This window comes from Lagenorhynchus albirostris, chromosome 9 (genome assembly GCF_949774975.1).
Source record: "Lagenorhynchus albirostris chromosome 9, mLagAlb1.1, whole genome shotgun sequence".
Lineage (NCBI taxonomy): Eukaryota > Metazoa > Chordata > Mammalia > Artiodactyla > Delphinidae > Lagenorhynchus > Lagenorhynchus albirostris.
In genome coordinates this window covers 87,881,153-87,907,770 of record NC_083103.1, presented here as the reverse complement: position 1 = coordinate 87,907,770, position 26,618 = coordinate 87,881,153, and the positions used below count along the sequence as shown (strand labels likewise).

The window sequence follows — 26,618 nt, the reverse complement described above, 5'->3', positions numbered from 1 at the left end:
AGATAATGTAGTTAAGGCTCCACATGGAGCTTGGTACATAATAAGTTGTTATTATTACTTCATGGAAATCATTATGCTAGGCCTGTGAGGAGACACAAAGATGAATAAGAAAAAAGTTCTTAATTTCATGGAACTTGGAGAGAATAAGACAGATGCCCAGACTACAGAGCAATGTGAGAGAGGACCATTGAGGTCACATATCCTCCTAAGAAGCCTGTGAGACATTCAGAGAACTGCTTCTTCACTTTATAAACAAGGAAAGTGAGACTCAGAAGAGATTTGTGACTTGGTTAAGGGGACATAGCTAGTGAGTGCCAGAGCCTTGTTGGGAACTCATGTCTCCTCCGATGGAGCCAGGCCTGATGGATGTGTCCCTGTTTCTGTGGATACACTTCAGTGTGGCCCAAGGCCTTGTAGCACTGCTACCTGCCAGGCCACTGACTGGAGCCTCCATGTCCTAAAGCCCAGAGGCTTTGTGCTGAGGGCTCATAACTCAGCCAGGAGATAGACTTTGTTTTTTGAGTGAGTTTGGTTGGTTTATGTGGCTGGTTTATGTGGACAACATTTCTTCTCAAGACCTCCTTTCAAACAAACAACCCATTAGAGACAGTAATTCATTAAATTTATCACTTCATTTGAATGAACTTTTATTGAGAGACAGATATGCTCCAGGTCCTTTGTTGGCACTGGGGAGACAAAGATGAAACCTCCTTGCAGAGCCTACAGCGGCATGCAACAATTTACTGCCACATAACAAACAGACAAAGTGCTCCAGGACCTGAGGAAAGAGGGACGGATATTTTCTGGATGAGGAGGTTTGGTGGGTCAGAACATTTTCCACTGGAAGGATCCTGAAAAATGAGGAGATGATGATTTTCAGGTGAGGAACTGGAGAACAGGAACCGAGACAGAGAGGACAGCAGTGTCAAAGGCAGGAGCTGCACGGGTGCAGAGTGGTGCTTAGAAGGCACTGGGGACCAGTGGCAGGGGTGGGCGCAAGTGGGCCACGAGCCTGGGAAGGTAGACAAGGATTAGATTGCCAGCGGTCTTCTGTGCCTCCAGCTCTGTGGCTGAAGGGACCAGGTGAAGGCTTTTTAAGCTGGAGAATGGCATGATTCAATCTAGGTTGTGTGAGACGGCTCTGAGGCAGTGTGGAGGGCAGAGCAGCAAGGCCCCAGACCGGCCAGAGGGGGCCCAAGTCAGGTGGTCTTGACCCCAGACTGATGGGGTCATTAGGGCCTGAGCATGTGGACTTCAGGTACCCAGTGACAGAAGGCAACCAAACTGGGAAGAAGTCCATGGCCTAACACCCCAAACACTATCAGAGGGTGAACCCCATTTCTTTTCCGCCGAGTCACTTCATGTGGACAGCTGCTGCCGGCTAGGAGGGAGGCTCCGTCACATAACGTCTGCAAGTTCTCTTCGAGTACCCAGCTCCAGTTAAAGAGCCTGGGAGTCTTCTTTCTGCGCTGAGGGAGCTGGCCTCTTTCTCCATGGGCATGTGGACCATCAGAACCGGTGTTCCCCCTATTTAAGCATGATTAGGCCTGGCCATTTTGGTCGTAGCTGGGGGGCAAGGGGAAGCGCTAACCTGGTTCAAAATGGAATGCACAGAAAAGCAATATTAAAAGAACAAGGAGGTTGTTTAGTGAGGCTTGAAGAGTCTACAGGTGTTTCCTCCTGTGTTGAGAACCAGTGTCCCCTGGGAATCGCATTTCCCGTCGAGCAGGGCCCAGGGCGGACTGAGCACTGCCGACACCCCGGTGGTGGAGAGTCCTGAATGGGTGCCACAGAAAACCCAGAGTTTTCCAGGGGGTCTTAGGGCCCATCGCAGCGCGGAGGGGGGCACGACTGGACACACACGCTCACGGAGTTCACACTCACGCACACTTGCCCACGCCCCGCGCACCCTGGCACCCCGTGGGGTTGCGTCCCGCGGCTCACGGCCTCCTGGGCCGGCTGGTTGTGCAGATCCAGCCGGCTGGCCGCGAGCATGGCGCATGGAGGGGTGGGCCGCCGGTGGACCCGTGAGCGCGCGCAGGGGGGTGACGGGCGCCCCGCTGGAGAAGAGGGGCGGCGGCGGCGCCCGGGGTGGGAGGATGTGATGACGCTGTGCCCCCGCCGCGGGAACTCAGGCCTTTAAAAGCCGAGGAAACAGCCTTGAGCAGGCGGTGGCTCCACTGGAGGCAAGCACACCCGGGTCTCACATTAAAGAAGCCAAACTGTCTACTTCAAAGAGAAAAGGCAACATCCTGTCGCAGGCCATGCTCTGGCAAAAACGTAAGTGGTTTGGCTGTGGCTGTCGGAGCCGAGTCAGCGAGGGAGGGCCTGGGCTTCGCCAGGCATCCAGGAGCCGGGGAGGTGCGGGGTGCGGGCGGGGGGGGGACCGGCAGTGGGGTCCCGGTCCCCAGCCAGGGGAGCAGCAGGGGCGAGGTAGGCAAGATGGAGCGGGGTGGAGAAACCAACCTGTCAGAGGTGATGCTGATTTTCCAGGCTGGAGGGGAACGAACTAGTGTTCCAAGGTGGGACAGCTCATCCTGTCTCCGCTGCCTGCATGAATCACTGTGGTGAAGAAAGGGCAGCTGATGATTCACAAAACACAATTTAGGGGGGAAAGCGTGGAGCTCTTTACCAGAGTGTCTTTACTTTTATAAACAGCTACTCTACCCTGTGGTTCAGTTCCGTGGGCCTGTTTCTCTCTGAGTTACTGAGCTTTCTGACAAAGGCACGATGTGTCTCTGTGACTGCATCGGGACGATGTGGAAACTTGGCTTGTCAAGCCTGTCCTCACCTGCTTTGCTGTCTTTCTCCTGTCATTCTTCTTCCCCTCTTGTGGCAAGGCTCGTGTGTCCCCGCGCAATGGGGCGCGGGTTTACCTCTAACCTTAATGTTTATCCCTGGAGTTGGATGGAACATCTGTGAACTTTATTTTCCATATGTGGGACTGAACAGAGACTCGTGTTATTAATAATTGAAATCACACAGAGATTATCAACAACATTCCTTTCTCAGAAAAACAAAGTCAACTCAATGCCCTCATGAGAGTTGAACCTTCCTGGGGCTCAGTTCTGTACTTCCTCAAGAAAGAAGTAGTACCAAAAAATTTCTCTGTCTTTTTAAAGGTGCTTAGGTCTTTAAAATGCCCTTTAATGAATTCAGGTACACCCTACCTCAAACAAACTTAATATAAGAGAAACTAGATTTACAGAGAAAGATACATTAGGGAGTGTTTATTTATTTTACAAAAGATATTCTAATGGAGACCTTACAGTTCTGAAAATATACCATCATTGATTAAGTCATAACTTACAGTCACTTATCAGCAGTTCATTGTTTCCTTTATTTCTTGTGTAAATTCTTTGCAACTGAGCTTGTTAATGTGTAATGTGAAGGAATGATTTCAAAATTTCTCAGATTGTGAAGTCTCATCATTGTTCGATGTTGGCAAGATGCAGTTTTTTTCTTCAATGAAAGAAGTGAATTCTAATTTGCATTTGAGAGTTATGGAATCCTTCCAAGGTAACTAGGGATATTCTAGTATGGGTGGTGGACACCGCTCCCAGGAGCAGGATAGAGCAAGACCCTCCCCTGTGGGGGCAAAGGCAGCCGGCCCTGTGGGAGTGCATTAATGGTGGTAGGTGGGCATTAATGTCCCTACTGGGAGCTGCTGAGTGTCCATATGCCCGGACCCCGACACTTAGAGCCCGATCTGTGGATTTTATGTAAGCCCCTGGAGGGACTTCTGCCTTTATTCTTACCTACGCAGAGAAAGTCACTTTCTTCTTTCTTTAATCCTCAGGTTTCTTATATGTAAAATGGGGTAAAAATGATACCCATTCCACAGAGATACCCTTAGTAAGATGAGATGCCACCGAGATGATGTTGATTGCTCTGGTTCTGCTTCAGTGCCTGAGATATGGGTTGCTTCCTTGCACACATGAGCTGCCATATTTCCCCCTCTTTGTTACACACGGCATTTTTTCTTCTTTAGCTCCACCTAAGAGATTAACAATTGTTTTTTAAAGGGGATGCTAGAGGCACGTTTCCTGCTCACTCCCTGGAGGTCAGTCAGGTGCAGCAAAACTCCATCCTCAGGGAGGCCACGTTGTAAATTCATCAGTGGAAAAACTGGGGTGAACGATTCTACCTGTTCAGATGCACATAATCAAAATTCTTTTTAATTGCTCTTTGACATCTTAAAGGAAATTAGGAAAAGCCCTGGGTACTGGGCCCATCCCCTTACCCTAAGTGAGGCCCTGTCTAAGGCACTGAGGGCACGTGGGTGACTAAACCCTGTGGGAAAACCAGTAAAAACAGGGCAGCATTGTCAGCCCACTTAGAATCACCTGATGGAAGGTCAGAATTTGAAATCAGGCACCAAGAGCGCTGAAAAGGCACTTTCTTTTTTCAGAAAACACCCTTGAGGCCTGAGCTGAAATGACTGTACTATGGGGTTCTGGAAAGGGTTAAGAAAACATTCACTTTGTAGATGTTGCCTCCTCCCTACCTGGCCCGTGACCCCTGTTTGTGGACTAAATGTGAACATGGGCTTTGGTTCAGATCAGCTCAGAACTGGGAGCACACAGAGGTAGAAATCTTCAAGTCACAACCATGAATTGGAGATTTGCTTGACCGGCCAGTTGGACAAAGAAGTCATGCTCCCTGCAGATCCACCCACTGCCACCACCCCTCCCCGCCCCGCTGCGGTTCTGCACTTGGTCCAGCAGGTGCCGCGTAGATGTGAAGAACTGACATCCACCCCAGCAAGAAGCCCTTGTTAAGGCCAACTAGTAACGGTGCCCTAGAAATAGCAGGCACGATGGAGTGAGACAGGCCTGGGTTTGAAAGTTGGCTCTGCAGCTTAATTATTTAACCTTTTCGCATTCTTACAAATCTGGAAAATGGGGGTTCTAATGCCTGCCTTACAAGGTTTTTGTCGAACTAAAGTAGAGAATGGGGAAAGTGTCATCATGTCTCCTGAGAATTAATGACAGTGGTAAGAGAGCACCTTCCCTCCTGGGACACCTTTTGTGGGCCCATCTCGAGTGATTAGGGCTATGCCAAATCCTTTCTAATCATTTCCCACACTTTGATTAGCATAGTTAAAAAGGCACATCAAAATATTTTTGAACGATAGGTCCTTACATACAGTTTTCCAAGGGTCTAAATCAGAGGTCTGCCAACTATGGCCTGAGTGCCAAATCAGTCCCACCGCCTGTTTTCATAAATAAAAATTGATTGGGACATGGCCATGTCTGTTCATTTACATATTGTCTAGGGCTGCTTCTGCTACAATGGAAGAGTTGAGTAGGTGCCACAGAGACCATATGGCCTGCAAACAATATTACTATCTGGCCCTTTACAGACAATGTTTGCCAACCTCTGGTTTAAGATGATTTGGGTAGTACTTAGGATGTTTATTTCCCTAAGTCACTGGGTATCATGGACTTGCACAATGCCAGCACCAATGGGAGACAAAGCTTGCAGTCAACTGATTACATGATTTGCATGATGCCGAAATTTGACTTGGTTGACTTCTTCCTTAAAAGCAGTGGAACTGTGTATAATAAACTCACACCACTTGTTAGAAAATGAATGAATTGAACAACTGCTTTTTATTGTTATTTATGTTAGAGAGAGATCTACATGAGAAGAGAAGGCCTGCTTGACTGATTTTCTTTGAATTGACTTGTTTGTCTTGATGCCCCATAGACTTGGTCTTGGTGTTTCTTTGCTGTAGTGCTCAAGGAGGCATCTTAAGAACAGGAAATACTTATTATCAAATTATTATGGCATGAATGTTTACTCTCAGACAACTTGAACGGAGCAGAGATTCACCAAATAGATAAATTAAGGTCTCAAAATTCTCATTGACATAGAACTCTATACTTTCTCCAAGCTTCCACTAAATAGCCAACTTTTTGAGGACAGTTAAAAGTTCAGTTAAAGATAAGAAAAACTTGTAATATACATATAATTTTTGGAACTCTATCTCCTGCATAAATTCAGATGAACTTACAATAAGAAGTAATTTCGGTCTGTGGACTGCTTCTAATATTTCTAATCTGTGTTATAACCTTTGCTTACTTAATAAGCCTAATAAACACCTTTACTTCTTACTAAGTTTATCTATTGATGCAGTGGTTCTTGTTGATTAGGACAATTAGGATGCAAAAGATATTCACGAATTTACGTGCACAGGGGGAGGTGAAATAAGTGACACACATCTACTAAGCGCACAGATTAATCGGTAAAAGAGCTGATGAGTTTCAAGGTGGACACTTTACTTCTTCTCCCTATATTAACTAAATGAAAAACCAACCATGTCCCCCTCTACAGCCCAAAAGTTTATGAGTCAGAGGTTTTGAAAGCTCTCTTCTGATTCAAAGCTGCAAATCTGTTCTGTTGTGAGGAACAAAAAAGGACCAGGGCTGTCCACACTTATTAGCTAAATATCTGGACATTTAATTCACTTAGAAGTGCTGTAAATTTTTGCTTTTAAACTTTCTCATTACAAAGTAAAGATATTAGGTTTCTGTCCTTCTAACTTCTTTCTAAAGTGGCTCGTTTCCCACTAAATGAAGATGTCCACCAATTTCTCACTTTGAGCCAAAGAAACCAAGGTTGGCTAATTGGTTATGATCATTAACATATTTTTCAGCTTTATGAAATACTCAGTAACATTGTGGCTTTCTCATTTTTGTAGAGAAACTGCTTGATAGAGTGGGGCTGCCTGGGATGGAGAGGCTTCCTCTGAAACCCTCTTGTCCTGCTTGTGTGATGCTAAGGCAAAGCGTTACTCTTGCAGGCAGGAAACATGGATTCTACTTTCCAAACTCTGGGTAATTAGGTGTGGGGCCTCAGGCAAGCCACCTAACCACTGTGGGTCTCAAGTGCTCCAGCTGTAAAATGGGACTTCTGTTTTCCTGGCTGAGGACAAGGAGACTGGACTTGACTGAAATCCTTTTCCACCTTGAGTTGCTGAGTCTTCATGAGTGCTTATAAAAAATAAATACATATTTTCAAATGCATCCCAGGTGATTCTAATGGGCAGTAGAGCTGAGAATTGTTGACCTGGAGGCTGAAATTGATGGCTTATAATATACTTTTGGACATTGCACCACTATGAGCAGAACATGTTCAATCCTTTTCATAGGGATACATTTCAGTTGAGTGCTTCCCTGGTGCCATGCAGTATACCAGATGTTCTGCTGGATCAGTGTGGATTGCATTTGGTGGTTATTGAAGAGACCAGAAAATACATGGATTTAAATAAATAAGACAGTGGTATAGTTTCTCTCACACAAAAAAGTCCATAGTAGTCTGCAGGGGCTGTATGGAGGCTCTAAGTGCCAACAGTGTCTCAGGCTACGTCTGTCTTTCTGGTCTGAGGTCCTTAGCATGTGGCCTTTGTCCTCAAGTTTGCTTCATAGTTGCACTGTAGCTCCAACCGTCACATCTGTGTTTCAGACAATGAAGAAGAAGAAAAGGGAAAGGCAAAAAAATCATGCTTCTCTATCATGGCATCTCCCCACCAACACACAACTTCTGCTGACATCGAATGGCCACTCCCATCTGCAAGGGAGAATAGTGTAATTGTTTAGCTGGGCACATTGCCAGCCTTCCAAAATGTCGGGGTTGACAGTAAGGAAGGAGAAGGCAGATGCTGGGTGTGGCAACCGCCAGTCTTTGCCACACTTTGAATGTATTATCTCATTTAATCCTCATAAAAATTCCATGAGGTAGATTCTGTTTTAAGCTATATTTCATAGATGAGAAAACTGAAGCTTAAAGATGAGGTTAGTAACTCACCCTGAGTGCTGTCTTGCTAAGCTGTCCTGTCTCTCTACCATGGTGCCCGTCTCACTCACAGGGCTTAGGAGGATGCTCTTGGTAGAAGCACAGGCCTTCCATGTTAGATAAAGGACCAGTGATAAAATGAAGTGCACCAGCTGGCAGATGTCTGTTCATACTTTGGAAACATTTTTGATGCATGTGTTTCAGCTTGCTTATTGAAGGAAATGAAGTTTTTGCTTTCCTGCTATACCTCCTTCACTGGACTCTTTGCAGATACTTTAGCTGAAATGGAGGGTTCAAAGGGGAGGGAAGGACCTAGAATTGCCCCAAAATAACATAGCCTGCCTGTTTTCTTGGGAGCCCTGTGTGGCAGCCTGTGCTGGAAGCCAAGGCTTCTCGGCACTTCCTTCATTCTGAACTGTCTAGAGTTTGGAAGACTCAGGCTCTCCCTTCACGTGTGTGTGTGTGTGTGTGTGTGTGTAAGTGAGGTGTGGAAAGCAAGGTAGAGGGGATTATTTTGAATTAGAGAGTGACAGCTCTGTTCTTTCTCTCCCTTCAGCGGTTTAAAGCTCAGCCTCTGGGGCAGGCAGATCTGAGTTTGAATCCTAGATTTATGCCTCAGTTGTTGTATGAAGCCGGCTTTGCCTCACTTTGCTGCCATTTCCTTGTATGTACAAGGGGGAATGCAGTTCTTCATAGGGTTGTGGTAAGTGTTTACTACTGTGCTTGGCATTAAGTCAACACTCAATAGCTATTAGTTACTATTATTATGTTCCTATTCTCACTCACTCTACCTCTGAGGACAAAGTTTATGCAGCTAAGCCTAGATTACAATTTGTATGGCCTCTGAGTTCTGCCTTTCTTGTGAAATAGCAGGATGCATATTTCCAGTCTTGTAACTCATGGTGGGGTTAGTGATCAGGGCTTACATGGATGGTTAAGCTGGCCATACTGTGACCAAACTTGGAACTTGGACCACAATTTCCTACCAGCCTCATAAGGTGGGATGGTGGATGGCTTGTATTGACTGGCAAACTTGTGTTTGTTTTTTAAATTCACAAGATAGGACTTGAGGTGTTGTAATCTAGCTTGAAGTATGCAAGAAATAGAACAAATGATACTGAAAACTGAAACAACAATGTGCTGCCTCCTTTTCTCAGTAATGGTTTCATTAGTATCACTTTCTGGGAAGAGCAGGTAGCCAAAGAATTACAAACCAGAGTCATACTCAGACCAGGTGTTGGGACCAAAAAGGATTTGACCACACTTAAGAAAGATGAATTACTTTTTAATTCTCTAGAAAGAATCATAAATTTAATTGGAAGAGGAGTACAAAGATTGCTATAACCTTCCAGGACTGAGAAATGCTGGGAAGACAGAAAAGGAAGGAAAAAGGGAGGCCAGAGAGTTGAAGATAGAAACAAGTTTTAATGCTGGATGAAAGCAGCACCGATTTAGGAAAGAAAAGGTATAGAAGGAAAATCAACCATCCATTTATCATCCCATGCAAGCATGCATCCATCCAATAATGGAATTATTTCCAGCTAGGGAAATCAACGAATGAAGTAAATCCCTTCAGCAGGAGGGAGAGGAAAATGGAATCAGAGAAGGTGTCATGGAGCATATATATGGCTTCAGATGTGGATCCTCAAGAATAAATGGTAATCAGCCTTCTTGCTTAGATTCTGGGGAAGGAAGAGCATCTTAGGATGTAAAATATTATCATTGGGAAGAAAATCCAACTCTATCTATCTCGGCTGGTGTCTAAAACATTTTTGTCACCACCCCCTTTATTCAAACCAAATCTACTGCAGACCTCTGATACAAAAGTAAAAATGGAGCACTTTTGGGAGGCTCTTGGAGCTCTGATTGCTCATTCACCCCCAGACTCCCCCACTTCCTTCCCTTTCTTGGCAAAAAATTCCCTTTATAGGCACCTTTACTCTATTCCAGAGTTTTTGATTACAGCCTGACAATCCTGACCTGGACCAGTCCTCTGCTCCTTAGCAAGAACTCTGATACCTGGTCACAGATCCTTGGTTTAAGTACTTCCAGGGTAAGGACCTCACTCCTAGAGAAAAGTGAGTCACTGTGAAGCATGTTGTATTCGTTTCCATGAAGCTTTGAGACTGTGAAAGTCGTGTTTTCAGTCTACATAGGTATCTTGTGAATACGGAAGGAGGTACATTCCTCAAAGATTGACCTAGTGACGTCTTTCCCAGGCTTGCTGTTCTAACTTCTTCAGTGTCCTTCACAAGGGATTTCCCCCACATCATAAGGCCATTGTTTAGTAAACCCGAGACTTAACAAAAAAGCTCCTTTTGACTGGCAGTTACATCTCACATCATGAATCAATTATTAGGGCTGCCTTCACTTATGTAGGCTGTACCCAGGCCACCATGAGCCTTGAGTCTTGGGCAGTTGGGTCTGACCCCAAATATATAGCTGATGCTGGGTCTGAAGAGTCCTTCCTCCAAGGAACTGTTCCCTACCTGAGGGTCTCAGGAAAATTTTATTTATTTTATAAGAGTCTTTGGTCTTGGAAATCCTAAACTAGATATTGCTTAAATCAAGGAACAAACAACTGAATGTCCTCAGTTCCTAACCACAGGTTTTTCCTGTTCTAGATCATACTGGTAATTAGATTTAGGCTTTGTATCTCAGTCTAAAGAGGGTAGATGTATCTGCCTCCTCTGCTCCATCTCCTCATTCTGGTGCTGCCTTTCCATAGAATTTGGGTGGGAGCCCTGGGTTGGTTCACTCCCTGATGTGGTCTTGTGCTGTCAGTGTAGGTCCCTTCTTCCCCCATTTTGATCCCTGTTGCTCTAGGTAAAGCTGAGGCAATACCCAATATGTCAGCCAGAAGCCTGTCTTGCTCTATAGCTGGTAAAACTTCCCTCTCTGACCACTGAAGAGCCCTCCCTCATCCACTGCCATGTTTGCATCCCATATGTGATATGTGCTTCTAGGTTTCTAGTCCCTTGAAGATGTATCCATGACTATGGCCTCAGTCATGGCTGCGTCCCTGTCCTTTTGGAGATACATACAGGTTCCTTGAGGGGCTACATCTTACTCTGTCTGCCACTCAAAAATCTCCAAGGTACTCCTTCCTAGAGTTGTCCTTTAAAAAGTCAGATCTGCCACAAACCTAATCCTCTGTTGGCTTTGGAAGAAAACAGTCCTCCTGCTCAGCTCATGGTATCTTTACGACAGGTCAGTGCCAGGATTTTGATGTCTCCTCTCCAGGCTTGCTCTGTTTGCATGTGAGGTCTTTGACCAGTGTCTCTGCAGCATCATTGGCCTCCCCGTCTCCTAAACAGGGCCATCCTGCTGCTGGGGACATAGGCCCAAGTACCTGAGGGATGACTTCCAGGAATACAAGGAAGGCAGACAGGCTTTGCTGGAGGAAGAAGGCCCTGGGTATATTGAGGATAGAGACATTCGGTATCAGGATGCAGCAGGATGAGGGCAAGTTAGGGTCACTGTACCAAGGCTACTTCTCTGATGAGTGATAGACCACAGATTTTTGGCTGAGAACAAGGAGAAACAGCCATCTCTTGAAAACCTATTACATGCTAGGTGTTTGGTTAATTTCATACAATCCTCATGATAACCCCATGAGATGGAGATCATTATTCTCATTTAACAAATGGAGAAACTGAGGCACACACAAGTTAAATTATTTGCCAAGGGTCACATAGTGATAAGCTATGTAGTAGGCTTTCCAAACTAGATCTGCTTTGGTTCCAAACAATGCCACACCACTTTTCAATGCCAAGGATTTTAGGGTTGCATTAGATGCTTCTTCCCTTCCTAATTAAAATAAATGCACCATTAGAAGGAGGTGGTCTCTGACTTCACTGAGAGTAATTGTAGCCTGACTCAAAAGCCCCTGCAATTATGAATCTCAGAAAGTTAGATCTGAGACAGCCTAGAACTTCTGAAGCCAGCTGCTTTCCATCTTGGAATCTGAATTCCTAGGACTGGTCTTCCCCTAGTGAGCTAATCAGCCAAGATAGGATAAGTGAAACGTCTTTGGGGTTTATCCAGGGTCCCTAGGCTGAGGAAGGATCCTGAACATCTGGGGCTCCTTTGTTACATCTTGGGCAAGGCTTCCATTCACGGTGTGGGCTGAGCCTGACCACAGAGCCATCTCCTTGCACTGGAGACAGAACAGTCGAGCCTCATGCACTCTTCTCTTTATACAGCCCCAGGAGGCTGGGGCCCCTGGCTGGCTGCTCATTCAAGCCCAACTGAATCAAGTGAGGCTTGGACTTGACATGCTACAGAAAGGCTTTCCCACCCAATTTACACTAGATTGTAGTTTACTTTTTTTAATGTAGGGCAACAAAGAAATCCCATATACATGTAAATTTAGGTTTTTATTAAAAACCTGATTAGGTTATTATTATTCAATCAAATAATAATTATTATTATAACAATGCAATTACGAGGCAGATGCAGCTCTGTCACCATTTGTAATTCTAGGTTTGCTTGTGCAATTATTTGATTAAATCTATATTCCCTACTAGACTAGACAGTAAGCTCCATGATGGCGGGGGCATGGTTTCCTCCGCTCTGTTCACAGAATGCACTGCCAGGGGTCTCCTACTGTTGACCCCACCCTGGGACATGGTATCTGAGACGGGAGCTCTTTCTGCTCTGGTGACCCCAGTTTCTGTAAAAGGCGGGCAGATGCAGCTGGTTTCTCAGGTGGACCTATCCGCTGTCATTTCAGTCGAAAAATACCAAAAATAAAACTTTGCGGGGAATTGTGTGGGTCTCTCAGTTCTCGCCACTCCTCATGTGAGCAGACTGCTGGTAAGCTTCTCATGGACTTCTCTCTCCCTCCTCGGCTGGGAGACGCCCTCTCTTGCGGGAATTGGCAGTCAAGGGAGATTGGATCAGGGTGGTGCGAGCCCAGACCCCCAGCGTGGAGGGAAGAGGGTTAGAACTGAGCAGGGGACCATTCAGTGGCCCACCTCCAGTGTACCCCAGAGAAATAAATGGGATTTGCCGGGGCAGAGAGGAGGCAGGATGTGAGGCAGAAGCGGACTGCACTTGGAATCAGAGGTCCTGGGTTTAGTTGATGACCCTGCTGTTTACAAGCACAGTCCTCAGGCAAATCACTTAAAATCTCTGAGCATCACTTTCCTCATCAGTGAAAAGGAGGGTAAGAAGAAGACCTCCCCTGCCTATTTCAGAAGTTGTGGTGAGTCTTCATGTGAAATCATTTGTGTCAAATTCTCTGTGAGCCACAGAACATCTTGCAAAGGTGAATGTGGTGATTTCTGAGTTCCTAGGAGTTAAGATCATGACCAGGAATCACACAGACCTTTGGCAGCCATGCATTCAACATACCTGCGTCTCCACAGAAAAGAGATCTCACACTGACACTGTCTCTGGGAGTAGGGAGCAGTATCCAGAGCCTTCCGTGCTCCTCTTGTTCTGTGGGAGGGTTGGAGGGAGGATGGATGTGTGGTTTGAGGGGTGCTGAGGGCTCTGGGGGAGGGACGCCTTAGCAGCAGTGCCTGTGAGGGAAAAGTCTGAAGGCTCTGTCACTAGAGGCCTTGTGGCTGAGTCTACCCAAGGTCATGGGGTGGGACATCCAAAACTTTTGGCCTGGCCAGGTCTGGGGAAGTCCTAAGTGACTGTGGCCCTCGTTAACTTTCCCAGCGACCTGCCTATGGTTGATCAGTGAGCTCTGTGTGGGCTGATGGGGATATGCCTCTTAGAATGGGGACACAGGGAGGGGAATGCCTACTGTTCCCTTCCTTTCTGTGACCAGACCAGAGAACGTGGGCTCAGCCGCCATCTTTGAGGTCTCCTGATGGAGACATCCTACTCTACACATGAAGTTGTCAAGACTTACTCTCGATTGGCTGCCCAGTAGCCTTCAAGCAACATCAAATCCTAATTCAGTTGAGGTTCCACTTTCCCATATCTTCTGTATACCTTTAAAGCCACCCTTTTTGTCCGTCTATCTTTTTCTCCTCTTCCCTGTTATGCAGATTGCTAGAATACGTGAGTGACACTTCAATATTTCCTGGCTGCAGGGTCCTCCTCTGTTCAAACATTAGTGAATAGAAAACCTAAATTTACATGTAGATGGGATTTCTCTGTTGGTCTACATTAAAAAAAGGTAAACTACAATCTAGTGTAAATTGGGTGGGAAAGCCTTTCTGTAGCATGTCAAGTCCAATCTTTGGCCAAAGCCCAAGTTTTTTCTTCCTGTTTGGAAAAAAATCAGCCATTGTCCATGAATGCAAAGAACAAATTTTAAGACTTTGACTCAGACCTTCACCAAGAACACTTGCAGTAGTGTTTCAATTAAAGATATGAATAATCCTTCAGCTGAAAGGAGCTAAACTTTCCTGGGAGCCCTCTTCTGTCTTAGGTCAAGAACACAAGCAAGCTTGTTTACATTAAAGTGAAAAGTGTCAGCAACTTTTGTGACTTTGTTTTCAGTTAGAAGCTAGGACAAGTTTGTTAGCCCTAGGCTTGAATTCCTATTGTTCAATTATTTGTTTTTGGTTTTGCTGTAAGTAACAAGAATATTATTATATTTCTCCTCAGTGGGTCTTTTTTATTTTTTAAAATACTACTGAAGGTTCAGCAGCAAAAGTGAATCATATGTACTGTGGTTATTTGGACTGATCCATAATGTGTTATGTGTCCTTCTGGGCTAGGAAAGCTTTGTCTTTCAAAATGGGCTCGTGTGGTTGCATCCTCAAGTTTCAACTAGACAGTTGTAAATGGGAAGCGCTTTCAACGAGCTAGACTGTCATGATGTGTGGGCTGGGTTCCTCTTCCTGGTTCCCTGATGATGGAAATGTAGGCTTAGCATGGATCCCACCTTAGATTCTAAACTTTAGAGCAGCAATCCTGACTGGTGACCAACTCACTGCCTGGCCCTGGTGGCTCATGGGAAATCTGTAACAGGACAATGGCTGGGAGAAGAGTATTCTTTCAAGAATATATTGGAGGCTGTTCTAGGTACCACCTGCCTGAAGAGGGCTCTCTTAAAGCTGCCCTGAGGAGATGCCTGGGTGTTGGCTCCACTAGGACCTACCTGCTTAGCCTAGCTTTCTCACTGTGGTGTGAACATGGTTTGCATGGGGTCATTAAATAAACAAGTGCTGGCAGTTTTGCATATTTCCTTGGTGATGTTAATTATACCTTATCAAAGGACCGAGGGCCATGTTTATTTAAATCTGTAGAATCCTATGTTCCCGAAGCTTGGTGCAAAGCAAGCGCAGGACCCACATGCAGCCAGAGTGCTGTCTCAGGTGACCCTTGGGCTTGAATCTGTCATGGTCTGTGCTTTCCAGTGGAACAGCAGCTGCAGGACTCTTATTTTTGTGATGTGAAGCATGTCCGGGTATGCGGCAGGGGGAACTGAAATAGCCTCTGCTGACTTTTTATACCTTCAGATTTTTTCGTTGCTCATTTTGGAAAAGGGAAGCCCTCACTGGGGCCAAATTCATAGGTTTTTCTGTAAATGACTGTTGTTTTTTTTCCCAAACAACATTGGTGACGGACTTGCCGTGGTGGAAAGGTAATATGGCTGAACTTCTCAGACTGAAAAAGGAGATGCCCAATGAGGGTCAAGAGGCTTGTGTTTAGGTGGAAAGATTTTTCTCAGTGCTGGACACTTGGATACCCACAGGGGACTTAAAGGACCTTCGAACCACAGGATAAATTGTGAGAAAGCTTCAGACTTTGAAAGCGTGCTGCATGGAGCTGCAATTCGACCGGTGCTATGAAAATCTCTGGTCAACTCTACTTTGGGAAATTGGACTTTCATCTTTCTCTGCTTGTGTATTACTATTTTGATCTCCTGTTTTATTTTCCTTGGCTCTTCTTTTATTTAGTATTATTATTTGAAGAAATTATTTTAATAATCTTAAATTTTTCTTTTACATATTTTAGTTTAGTTTTTTTTATTCAGGGATCCAGAAGACCCAAGGCAAAGCAATCATGACTGCGGACAAGCTTCTTTTCCTTTTCCAAATTTGAATTTGTGGGCTCATTTCTCATGCTAGCAGCAGTAGGGAGTCCAGTGTTTACTGTGGAATTAGAAATGTTTATCGCTGCTTCACAAAGGTTGGTGTGAAAGGCACCAACTGCGTTTTCACCTTGCAAGTACACTTGGCCGTTGGGGTCCTGTGGAAATTGTCTTGAGGCTTCAGATTTTGATATTTCATGGGCACTTTGCAAAGACACTGTCAGAAGTGCCCTCACTCTTGCCTACTCACCTGGCAGCAGTCACAGGATTCCTTGGCAGCTGGCTGGGGACTCCTGGGTGGGCAGTTGGGAGGTCCTTGGGAGCTGTAGGAGTTTCATGACTGCAGTAGGAAGAGGTGGGGACTTTGAAACTGTTCTCCATATGGTGGTTGTGCCAGGGCACACCTGTTGACACTGTGGGTTCCAAGGGAGTCCAGACATCAGAGGGTGATGACCTCTGCTCACAGCACCTCCCCAAGCCCTCTTTGTTCATTGATTCAAAAACAACAGGAGGCAGGAAGCTCTCACTTGCCAAGAAGCTGGAAGTGCCCAGCTGTCCCCTTTGCAGCCAAGTGGTCCATGTGTCCACTTCCCAGGGGAGAGTGGGATTGGAAATCCTCTGGGCCCTTCCCCAGAAGTGTACATGCAAATCAGAGGGGCATGAGCCGTATACCTGTCTTTGATCTGGTCTGAGATGTGTGCATGTGTGATGGGGCCTTTCTTGTCCCCCAACTGAGTTAAGAGTGTGATCACCATGCTCAGACCCCCAAATAACCCTGTCCCTTGAGTTTCTCCCAAATGCACAAGGCCTCAGGCTGCACTTTATGCCTAAGAATAGCTGGAAACCCAACCGGAGACAAGTGTAGGTTGAGTGATACGGGTGTGAACAAAAGCTGGTGTAGTTGTGGGTGACCCTGAGAATGAGTGAACAGAGTGCAGGAGGGCAGGGGCCCTTGTTCTCTGCCATGTCAGGCCATACCTGGGGTCTCTGGTCACCCCTGGGCATCACCCATCATAAGGGGAAGTGGCAAATGAACTTGTGGAGGAGTGAAGCAGCCAGAAGGAAGGTTAGAGGGATTCAAAACATGTCGTTAAGAAATAGCTGAAGGAATGGAATGTTTGCTCAGACTCTACAGGGGACGTGGGAGTCTGTCTTCAGATGCTGGGAAGGGATACTACTACTAATACTAATGATGATATTAGCTCACATCTTTTCAATGCTTCCTCAGTGTAAGCTCTATTCTAAGCATTTACATGTAATTCTCAAATTATCCTACCGGGTGTATACCACTATGATCCTCACTCTGTAGATGAGAAAGCTGTAAATGGATTATGAATTGTGAGTTTCATTAGAAGGTAATGCCAGGAAAAATGGTGCTTGTCACCATGAGGCAGGTCCAGTAGGAGGAAGAGCTTTCTGACATTTGCACTCTCCAGAGGAAGGTAAACATGGGTGGAGGAAGAGGAAGGAAAATAACGTGTGTTGAACATCGACCGCCTGCCGGACATGGCTTTGGGAGCTTCCCGTGTGTTATTTCAGTTAATCCTCACAAGAACCGTGTGAGACAGGAACTATTATCCCTATTTTACAGATGAGAAAACTGAGGCTTAGAGATGTAAAATAAATCAACTGAGACCTTTCCACCAGAAACTGACACCCCAGGTATCTTGAGCTCTTAAGTCCATTGTCACTGCTGTTTAAACAAAGATGATGGTGCACAGGTGGCCCCAGGGTGCAGGTACCAGTCTGGCTCTCTCTGCTGTACACTCCTGCTTCAGCCTGAATTTCACAAGTTGTAACTGTTTTATTGCTTGCCTGTCCCACTAGACTGCAAGATGCGTGTGGGCAGTGGCCACGTCTATCTTGCTTAGTGCTGTATACCTAGTGCCCATCGATATTTGAAAGAATGAATGGATACCAGTAGAGATCCCTTGTTATAACAGGGCAAGTTAGAAAGAGGATGTTTAATCTCCTCTTGGGATGTTAGAGGGAGATCAGGGATGCATTAGCAGTGGTCCTAATCCCAGCAGAGCTTCAGAATCACCTGAGGGATTTTTATAAATATAGATTCGTAAGTCCACATCAGACCCCTGGAATCAGACACTCCAGGAGCAGGGCCTGGGTATCTGTATTTTGCATCACTCCCTGGTCGCTCCTGCTACTTGGCCAGGTTAGGAAGCCCCCATAAATGCATCTGAGTCTGGGGTTCTCTGACTCTCACGTGTTTCTGGGGCTCTTGGACAACGCTTCTCTCTTCCCCCTGCTTCTCTGCCTGGGCTTCCAGGCCAGGCCATGTGTGTGCCTGGAGCATGGTTGGAGGTCTGGTGCTGGTCAGGCTTGGGGTCTTATCAGGTGGGTATTTACTGAGCAAAGTTTAGTTAGGGCAGCACTGCGGATCCGGCTTTAATAGATACCCAGGCTTCCGGGCTTTTGATTCAGAGCCCAGGTCCCTGGGCCCTTATCAGTGGATGATAATGGACTCCCATGTGAGTCGTAAGGCCCAGTGCTACTTGCCTTTCTTGGCTGACCCAGGCCTGCCCTCCAAGGGCCCAAGGCCTCCGGCTGTGGGCCGTCTGGGAGGGTAGATTGTCACTGCCCAGCCATGGCTGCTTTGGACTTCTCCTGCCAGGGAGAGCCCTGTGTTCCAGCTCATGGTGCTTTGGTTTCCTGGCATTGATGGCAAAGGCAGAGGGAACCCTCTCTCAGAGGCAAGGCTGGATACTCTCTGGCCCCAGGGCACATGGATCACCATTGGGTATTTGTCCTGGGAGACACAGAGAACCTGGGAAGCATTCACTGCAGCCCATTCTAAAGTTCCAGGAGAGGTGAAGGGAAGATGAACGGCAGCACATTTTGAATAATCATCCAACCAATTAATCAACAAATAACTTACTGAGCTTATTATGGACATGCTACTTGGGATGATATAGAGAAATAAGGTAGAATATTTCACCTTGAAAAGTTTATAACCTAGCTAGGGGCATAAGAAATTTACCCCAAAAAGGATGACTAATTATTACATAGCAGACTACAAATTTATTGAATGCTTACTCTGTACCTGATTTTATACTTAGCATGTATTATGCTTCCCATTTGCTATGTCAGTGACTCCTTACGACACTCCTTTGTTAAGAAACTGCAGGTTAAGAGGCACAGAGAGGTTTAGTAACTCGCCCAGGATCACACAGCTAGAAAGTGGCAGGGGCAGGTTTTGAGGCATCTGACTCAGAGTCCCTGCTCTTATGCCATCCTCTGCTGCCCCCTGTGATGAATACTAACCTGTCTGGAAGTGTTGAAGAGGTTGTAGGATGAAGCAAATTCTGTGGGCTCTGTGGTCAGCTAGGAGGCTTGCAGTAGTAGTCTTGGGTCAGGAAGAATCCAGAGGTCGAGAAAAGTGAGAGGGAATCCTCACCACGGGAAACTGCAAGTAGAGAAGAGGAGGGGAGACCTTCAAGGTGGGTGGAGAGGAGTCTAGGTGGACCTTCTGGCTGGAGTCAGGCTTTCCATAGTGGTTAGTGTACAAAGAAGTTGGGAAAATGGGTTGAGATCACCCGGTGGTGCTCGGGCCTTAATCCTCTGGGTGCAGGGGAGCCGTAGAAGTGTTGGGGCAGGAGGAGTGATAATACTGGGAGGAATACCCTAGGAAGTCTCGTGTGGTCCTGCACATTCAGGCACAACTTTGGTGAGCAGGCAGACCCTCGAGGAGAGCGGGCACATTGGGGTGGGGCCTGTCTGAGAAGGGAGACCGAGTACCAGTGATGCTTTCTTCACAGCCACAGCTCCAGAGCAAGCCCCGGCCCCACCCCGGCCGTACCAGGGCGTGCGGGTGAAGGAGCCAGTGAAGGAGCTGCTGCGGAGGAAACGTGGCCACGCCAGCAGCGGGCCTCCGGTGGCACCGACCGCGGTGAGGGGGCCGCTGTGGCCAGAGTGTGTGTTTGTGTGTGTGTGTGTGTGTGTGTGTGTGTGTGTGTGTGTGTGTAGGGGGCTGGGGGTAGTCAGGTGGCGGTGTATGTCTTGCTCCACGGGCTACTCCTCGAGGGCACGGAGGCTGCACCTTGCCCTGGTGTGGCTGCCAGAGAATGGGCCCAGGTAGAAGTGCCTTGAAGTGGGATGAGGAATATGGGGCGGCTGGCTTGGTCCACTGAACAGCAAGTGTCTCACATGTCCTGGTGTGAGTTGAGGGCTCCCCCTGGGACGTTGATGAAGCCAGTTCCCTCAGTGCAGAGCCTTCTTGCTAAACGGGAACACCAATCCCTCGAAAGTATAGGTGGTGATGGTTGGGACATGAGGCTTAGTTCTAACAAGGGGGGTTCTTGCGCCCCACCCGATACCCTCCTGCCCTGGGGCCCTCTGGGCGAGCTCTCTGCAGTGGGCCAGCGGGAGATGGCTGAACCCTGATCCCGGTCTCCCTTCTCCCCTCTAGGTGGTGCTGCCCCATCAGCCCCTGGCGACCTACACCACAGTAGGTAAGAGCTCCCCACAGCCCTGGCCTCCTCCCGGACCCGCATCTGGGAGACACCTGCAGCTCTGTAACTTCCTCCTTCCCACAGGTCCTTCCTGCCTTGACATGGAGGTCTCTGCTTCCACAGTGACGGAGGAGGGGGCCCTGTGTGCCGGCTGGCTCTCCCAGCCCGCCCCGGCCACCCTCCAGCCCCTGGCCCCATGGGCACCCTATACGGAGTATGTGTCCCATGAGGCTGTCAGCTGCCCCTACTCAGCTGACATGTATGTGCAGCCCGTGTGCCCCAGCTACACGGTTGTGGGACCCTCCTCGGTGCTGACCTACGCCTCCCAGCCGCTCATCACCAATGTCACGGTACGTCACACAAAGGCCTTTCTATACCCACCCATGCTGAGGGCACCCTTTTAGAACCAGGGCTGACTTCCAGACCCCTGACCTTCCTTGCTGTTGATTCCCAGGATAATCCCATCATCTAAGCCCACCCCATCCTCCAGGGAGGCCTACTTTCATTCCCAATGACTTCAAATATCTTTCATAGAAAAGGCTTATGGCCTCCTTTGCCATGCTTTGTGGTCCTCGGGGTTGGCACGTCCTCCTGCCTCTCTGTCCTAAGTCTCCCCTGCTGCCCCATAGGGAGTGAGTCTCAGTGATGAGTCTAAATTTTTATTGAATGGTGATACTTGTGTGGGGTCTCTTGCCAGAGGCAGCCTCTCCTTCCTACTCAGATTATTTAGGGGGTGATCGTTCACCCAATAATGGGATTTGCTAGAACATTTTTAGGCTGATCAACAGGTGACACAGTTTTTCAGAAAACTGTACTTTTGATGGAGTCAGACCCACCTGCAGGGTAATTTTTTGAGTTCCACCTCTAGTGTCAGATTGCCTGGGTTCAAATCTCTGCCCCTTCACTCGCTAGCTATGTGATCCTGAGCTTGGTGACTTAATGCTCTGAGTCTCAGTGTCCTCATCTGTAAAATGGGTTGATGTCAGGATCAATGACAGGATGCACGTAGAGGGCTTAGAACGCTTCCTGGGCTCAGCATAGCTCCTAGCATACAGAAAGCACCCGATAGATGCTAGTTATTATGATCGTTGCCCCGTTGGCCAACAACACTAACCAAGGGCCGTCTTCAAGTGCCAGATAGGAAAGGAAGTGCTTGCTCCCCCAGGAATGGAGGAAGGAAGAGAAACAGTTTTATGTGAATGATGCCTGTTTGACCAAAGGAATGGGAATTCTCCAAGTGTTCAGAGGAGAAAAGACCTGTGGTTACAGCTACATCCAGCTCCAGTCCAAGGAAAACTGCGGGAGGTAGAACAGGGGCCTCATGAGTCGCTGCAGAACCACACTTGATGATGGAACTTGCTTTGGTTCCCCAAATCCTCTCTGTTTACCTCAAGGTCCAGTGTCACCCTGATGCTCCTGCCCCTCAAGCACCGTCCAGGCACAGGCTGCAGGAGCCCTCCCAATCCATGCCCACCTGGCTACTCAGCAAACCAGTTGTGGGGCCTGAAAGATGGTGGATGGGAAGGAGTTAATTCAACACCTCTCCCAGGCAGCTCATTTCCATATCAGAGGCCTGGGGTGAGGGTGGGGAGTGGTAGACACAATGGTTTCCCAACCATTTCAGGACCGAGCATTCCTTTCATTATTTATCCTTTCATCAATCTCACCTCTTGCTTTGAAAGGTTCTGTGTAACAACCAAACTATATTTATTAAGAAATAATTTATTTGTTTTGCCATTTTGTAAATTAACTCATCAAAGCTGGTTAGAGCTGCCAATCGCTACTCCAGATCGGTGGGAGATAAGACCTGTTATGATGACAGTTTGATGTAATTCTATCCCTGAGCCAAGAAACCTGCAGTCGCAGTTGACCTGCGCAGGTTTATGACTCAAAACTGTAGGATATCTGTTTGGATTTTTGAAATACTAGAAATAACAAGGCTTTGCTGGGAGGCTGGAAGTCCTCTGAGACCCTTTCCAGCTCTATCATTCTATAGAAAAACATCCTAAAGCCTTGCTACTCAAACTGTGGTCCCTGGACTAGCTGCACTGGTGTCAGCTGAGATCCAATTAGACATGCAGTATTCAGGCCTGACCAGACCTCCTGTACCAGAATCTGCATTGCAACATGGTCCTAGGAGATTAAAATAAGCTCTTCCCTGAGTGACTCCAATAGTTTGCTCCCAAGACACAGTGGCAACTGGAGGAGCTATAACAGAGAAGGGAGTGTGGTAGGGGGAGGTTTTGGCCTCTCACACACACATCTTTCCATGCAAAGACCTTCCTCCCTCACCTGCTTCCTCAGCAGTGGAAGATAGTAAGAATCCAGACCCTGGCTTTGCAGGCTTGAGCTGGGATTCGTAGGGTGGCTGCTGTGCAGGTGAAAGATGTTGTTTACAGAGGACCTGGGAGAACGGCCCTGACCTTTGGAGGTCCCTGGGTTGGCCACAGAGGGCCCAGCTAAGAGGCAGCAGAGGGTGAGGTAGTGGGAGGCTAGTGGAGCTGAGTCCAAGGGGTCCTTAAAATGCCAAAGCTGCTGTGTGGAGCCTGGACAGTCTCTGTGTCTGGGCACAGCAGTGGCCGCTTTGGGATATAGCTGCTATGCCGTGTGATGGGCTTGTTTAACATGCTGTGTTTTCATTGATTTTAAGATGCACACCTCCCCCCTCCTCACACATATTTTAATATCTCTGAAATCGGGATGCATTTTATATTCAGTGAAATCTGGAAAAGTATCTCTAATTCACTCAGCTCTATGATGTCAGTCCTCTGTGTAATCTATCTACAGACGCTTCAGATGGGGAAGTAGCATGAGCAAGGACATATAGCTAGTGAGTGACAGGGTAAGGGATGCGGAAGCTTGTCTGGCTTCTCCCTTGGGGAAGACCTTGAGCAGGGAGAGACGGAGACCTCTGGAGTGAGACGGCAGGAAAGGGCTGAGGTGAGGGAAACAGAGATCCCCGTGGGGACCAGGGTGGGCAGTGGATATACCCCAGGGCTGCTAACCAACAAATGTCTCCCCCATCACAGACAAGAAGTGCTGCCACACCCACAGTGGGACCCCAGCTGGAGGGCCCAGAGCACCAGGCACCTCTCACCTATTTCCCGTGGCCTCAGCCCCTGTCCACGCTGCCCACCTCCACCCTACAGTACCAGCCTCCAGCCCCAGCCCTGCCGGGGCCCCAGTTTGTCCAGCTCCCTATCTCTATCCCGGAGCCAGTCCTTCAGGACGTGGAAGATCCCAGGAGAGCCATCAGTTCCCTGACCATCGACAAGCTGCTTTTGGAGGAAGAGGATAGCGATACCTATGCGCTCAACCACACGCTTTCCGTGGAAGGCTTTTAGGGCTGGCTCCCACCCGAGCATCCTGTCCCCTGAAACTGGGATTTGAAAACGAGCCTGGGATTGAGCCTCAGGTTCATATCTGTTTGGAGTTTCATAATTACAAACTACAGTTTCTACCCCAAACTAGAATTGTAAACCAGACTTCCTTCCTCCCTCCCTCCCTCCCTTCCTCCCTTCCTCCCTTCTTCTCTTTCTTACTCTCTCTTTCTTATTTCTTTTTCCATTTCTGTTTCCTTTTGGGAGGGAATTATAGGGATTTTAAAGATAATATTTGATGCCAAGTGTTGCCTGATCTGTGGCCCAGGGTTTTTATTTCTGCCACGTTTCCTTCCTGGAGAAGGCCCCTCTCTCCAATGCCCACTGCTTCGTGGGAGCAGCAGCCCTGCTGAGCCGTCTTCAGGCAGTGATGCCCTGTGCTCTGTCATTTTGAGATGGATGGGGTGCCCTGTGAGAAGACCAGCCCTGCCAGCATCTCCAAGGGCAGAACCAATGCCAGAGGCCTTGAGCTGTCAGTTCCCACAGTTGCTCCTTTGTTTGCTGTTCTCAGCTTTGGCCAGATTTACAGTCTTGACAGCAGGGTCTCAAGGCCTGGGGCTCAGTGAGGTGGTGGGTGGAGGATCGGGGAGGGGCGGGGGGGGGTGGCAGGAAGGGAACATCAGAGTGTGTAGGGGCCGGGTCAGAGGGACAAAGGAGGGTTGGGGGCATGGAGTGTGGATGTGGGGGGAGGGGCGAGCAGGAGGGCTGAGGAATGGTTTTCTTTAGATTACTTGGTTATTAAGAAGGGGAATAAATTTAAGAAAATATGGCTTTAATAGGTGGTTTTGCTGCTCTCCTTGAGGATGCTTGCAAGGAGAGCTGAGCTTTGGTCAACAAGATGATGGGATATGTCTGACTGTATCTTTCCATGTCCAGACCCTCTTTGGGGCTATGTGCAGGCCAAGACCCACTGAGGCCCAGGGATGACTGAGACCTGGTTGAGTGTGGCCACATGTGCTTCTTTAGTGTCTTAAGCCTCCATGGACCATGCTTATGTGAAGCCAGGACCGCCTCCCCAAGCACCATCCTTCCTGGGGGTTCTAGAGCCTCAGCCAGAAGGACCATTAGGTTTCATTTCAATTTTTATTTTTTTGCTGGAGAAACATCAGATCTGCAGGGGCCTGAGCACAGCTGTCACCAGGGGTGCACAGCTCCTGACAGAGGCCATGTCCTTCGGGAACTAGCACATCTGTCTGCTAAGGACACCATTGTCACTATTAGGCAGATGCATTAGTTGGAGGACTCCGCATAGAAGTAATGGACTTTTCTGGGAAATGACCCTTTCTTTGATATATATATATATCAAAGACTTTGGAGAAAAATTGCCTTTTTTGGATTTTTCTGCTTTGGGTTTATTTTGACCCAAATTTCTGGTATCTGCCTAAAATCCCCAAACAGATATCTTGAATTGTTTTTATTTAGACAATTTTTAGATTTAAAAGGTTAAGATATCATTTTAGATAACAAATTTCTATCTTTGTTGGCAGTGATGTGAGTAGGAAAGGGAGGGGGGGTCTCAGGCCTATTTGATCAAAAGCCCTGGCTTCCTATAAAAAACACTATGCAAGAATTTTCCGCTTACTGTTTGAGGGTTTGAGAAGATGCAGAACCAATCTCCATAAGGGAGTTTAAGCTGAGAAAACAAGCAAAGAAATAAAGTACTTGACATATTTGCTAAGATTTAAATGGTGTTTTCTTTCTTCTTATCTTGAGGTCATGGAAATCTTGGTTGCAGCCATCCATCTAGGTTTCTTCCTGGGTTTTTCTGTTAAGATGGAAACATTTTCAATAAAGATTTGCTCAGACTTTTCTGTGCTGAAGTGTTTTATTTCTTATCAGATTAATCCCCTTAGCTTGCAGTCCCATGTCAGGCAGTGCCATTCTAGGAAGGAGCTTATACTAGTCTTGTTGATTTTGCAATGTGACTGGCTGCCAGGGAAGATAAAACCAGCCCCACTGTGCTTGCAGCCCAGTTATCCCAAGCAGGACATGTGAGGCCAGGAGGCTTGGTCTCCAGGAGAGTAGGGATCTGAGGAGAGGAAGAAAATCTTTGTAACCGTATTACTCTTCCTGTTATTCATGGTACGTGAATACCTGCTCATGATGCTGGGGGTCCAGGGATAAATCAACCATTGGCATTTCCACAGCAGGTTCTTAGAGTGCACCAGTCAGAACCCAGGGCCGTACACGGTGCTGAGTGCTATGCGCAAAGGGAGCCATCTCTTAGGACCAGACATCACAATGAAATGGAAACTCAAGACGCCAGCAGCCTCCTCTAACACCAGTCCTTGGAATGAGTAACAGTTTGGAGGGATCTCCTTTTCCTGGCGATTTTCTGAGTTGCTGAGAACCTCTGAGCTCATTGCCTTCACTGGTAATATTTACAGGGGTGATTTTTTTAATGATCCACTTTTTTCTGCTGTGTGTCTTATTTCTAGTTTAGGGGGACAAAAGTACATCCAGTTATTTACCTCAGTTTAGATTATCATCACCATTGTCTTTTTTGTTTATTCTCCATATAGATCATAATTCAGAAAAAAGATACAGAAAGAAAGGGATTTGAGGGTTTTTTTTCTCCAGCTTTACTAAGGTACAACTGTAGGGGAAGCTCTTTTTAAAATGCACTTTGCAGGGGCTTCCCTGGTGGCACAGTGGTTAAGAATCCACCTGCCAATGCAGGGGACTCGGGTTCGAGCCCTGGTCCGGGAAGATCCCACATGCCACGGAGCAACTAAGCCCATGTGCCACAACTACTGAGCCTGTGAGCCTATAGCCCGTGCTCCGCAACAAGAGAAGCCACCGCAATGAGAAGCCATGCACCGCAAGCCCCCGCTCGCCACAACTAGCGAAAAGCCCACACGCGGCAACGGAAACCCAATGCAGCCAAAAATAAAAATAAATAAAATAAATAAATTTAAAAAAATGCACTTTGCGGTCCTCACCTCCTTATGTGATAGAAGGGTGAAC

The 26,618-nt window shown here is 47.2% G+C and overlaps 1 protein-coding gene across 1 annotated transcript; it reads left to right on the top strand.

The window, feature by feature from the left end:
• The first annotated feature begins 2,000 nt into the window (after positions 1 to 2,000).
• On the top strand, positions 2,001 to 23,615 carry POU2AF1 (POU class 2 homeobox associating factor 1). The gene is made up of 5 exons (XM_060160882.1): positions 2,001 to 2,091; positions 19,579 to 19,709; positions 20,229 to 20,271; positions 20,356 to 20,621; positions 23,301 to 23,615. The coding sequence occupies exons 1-5, from the start codon at positions 2,001 to 2,003 to the stop codon at positions 23,613 to 23,615; spliced, it is 846 nt and encodes a 281-aa protein (XP_060016865.1).
• Positions 23,616 to 26,618: the final 3,003 nt, after the last annotated feature.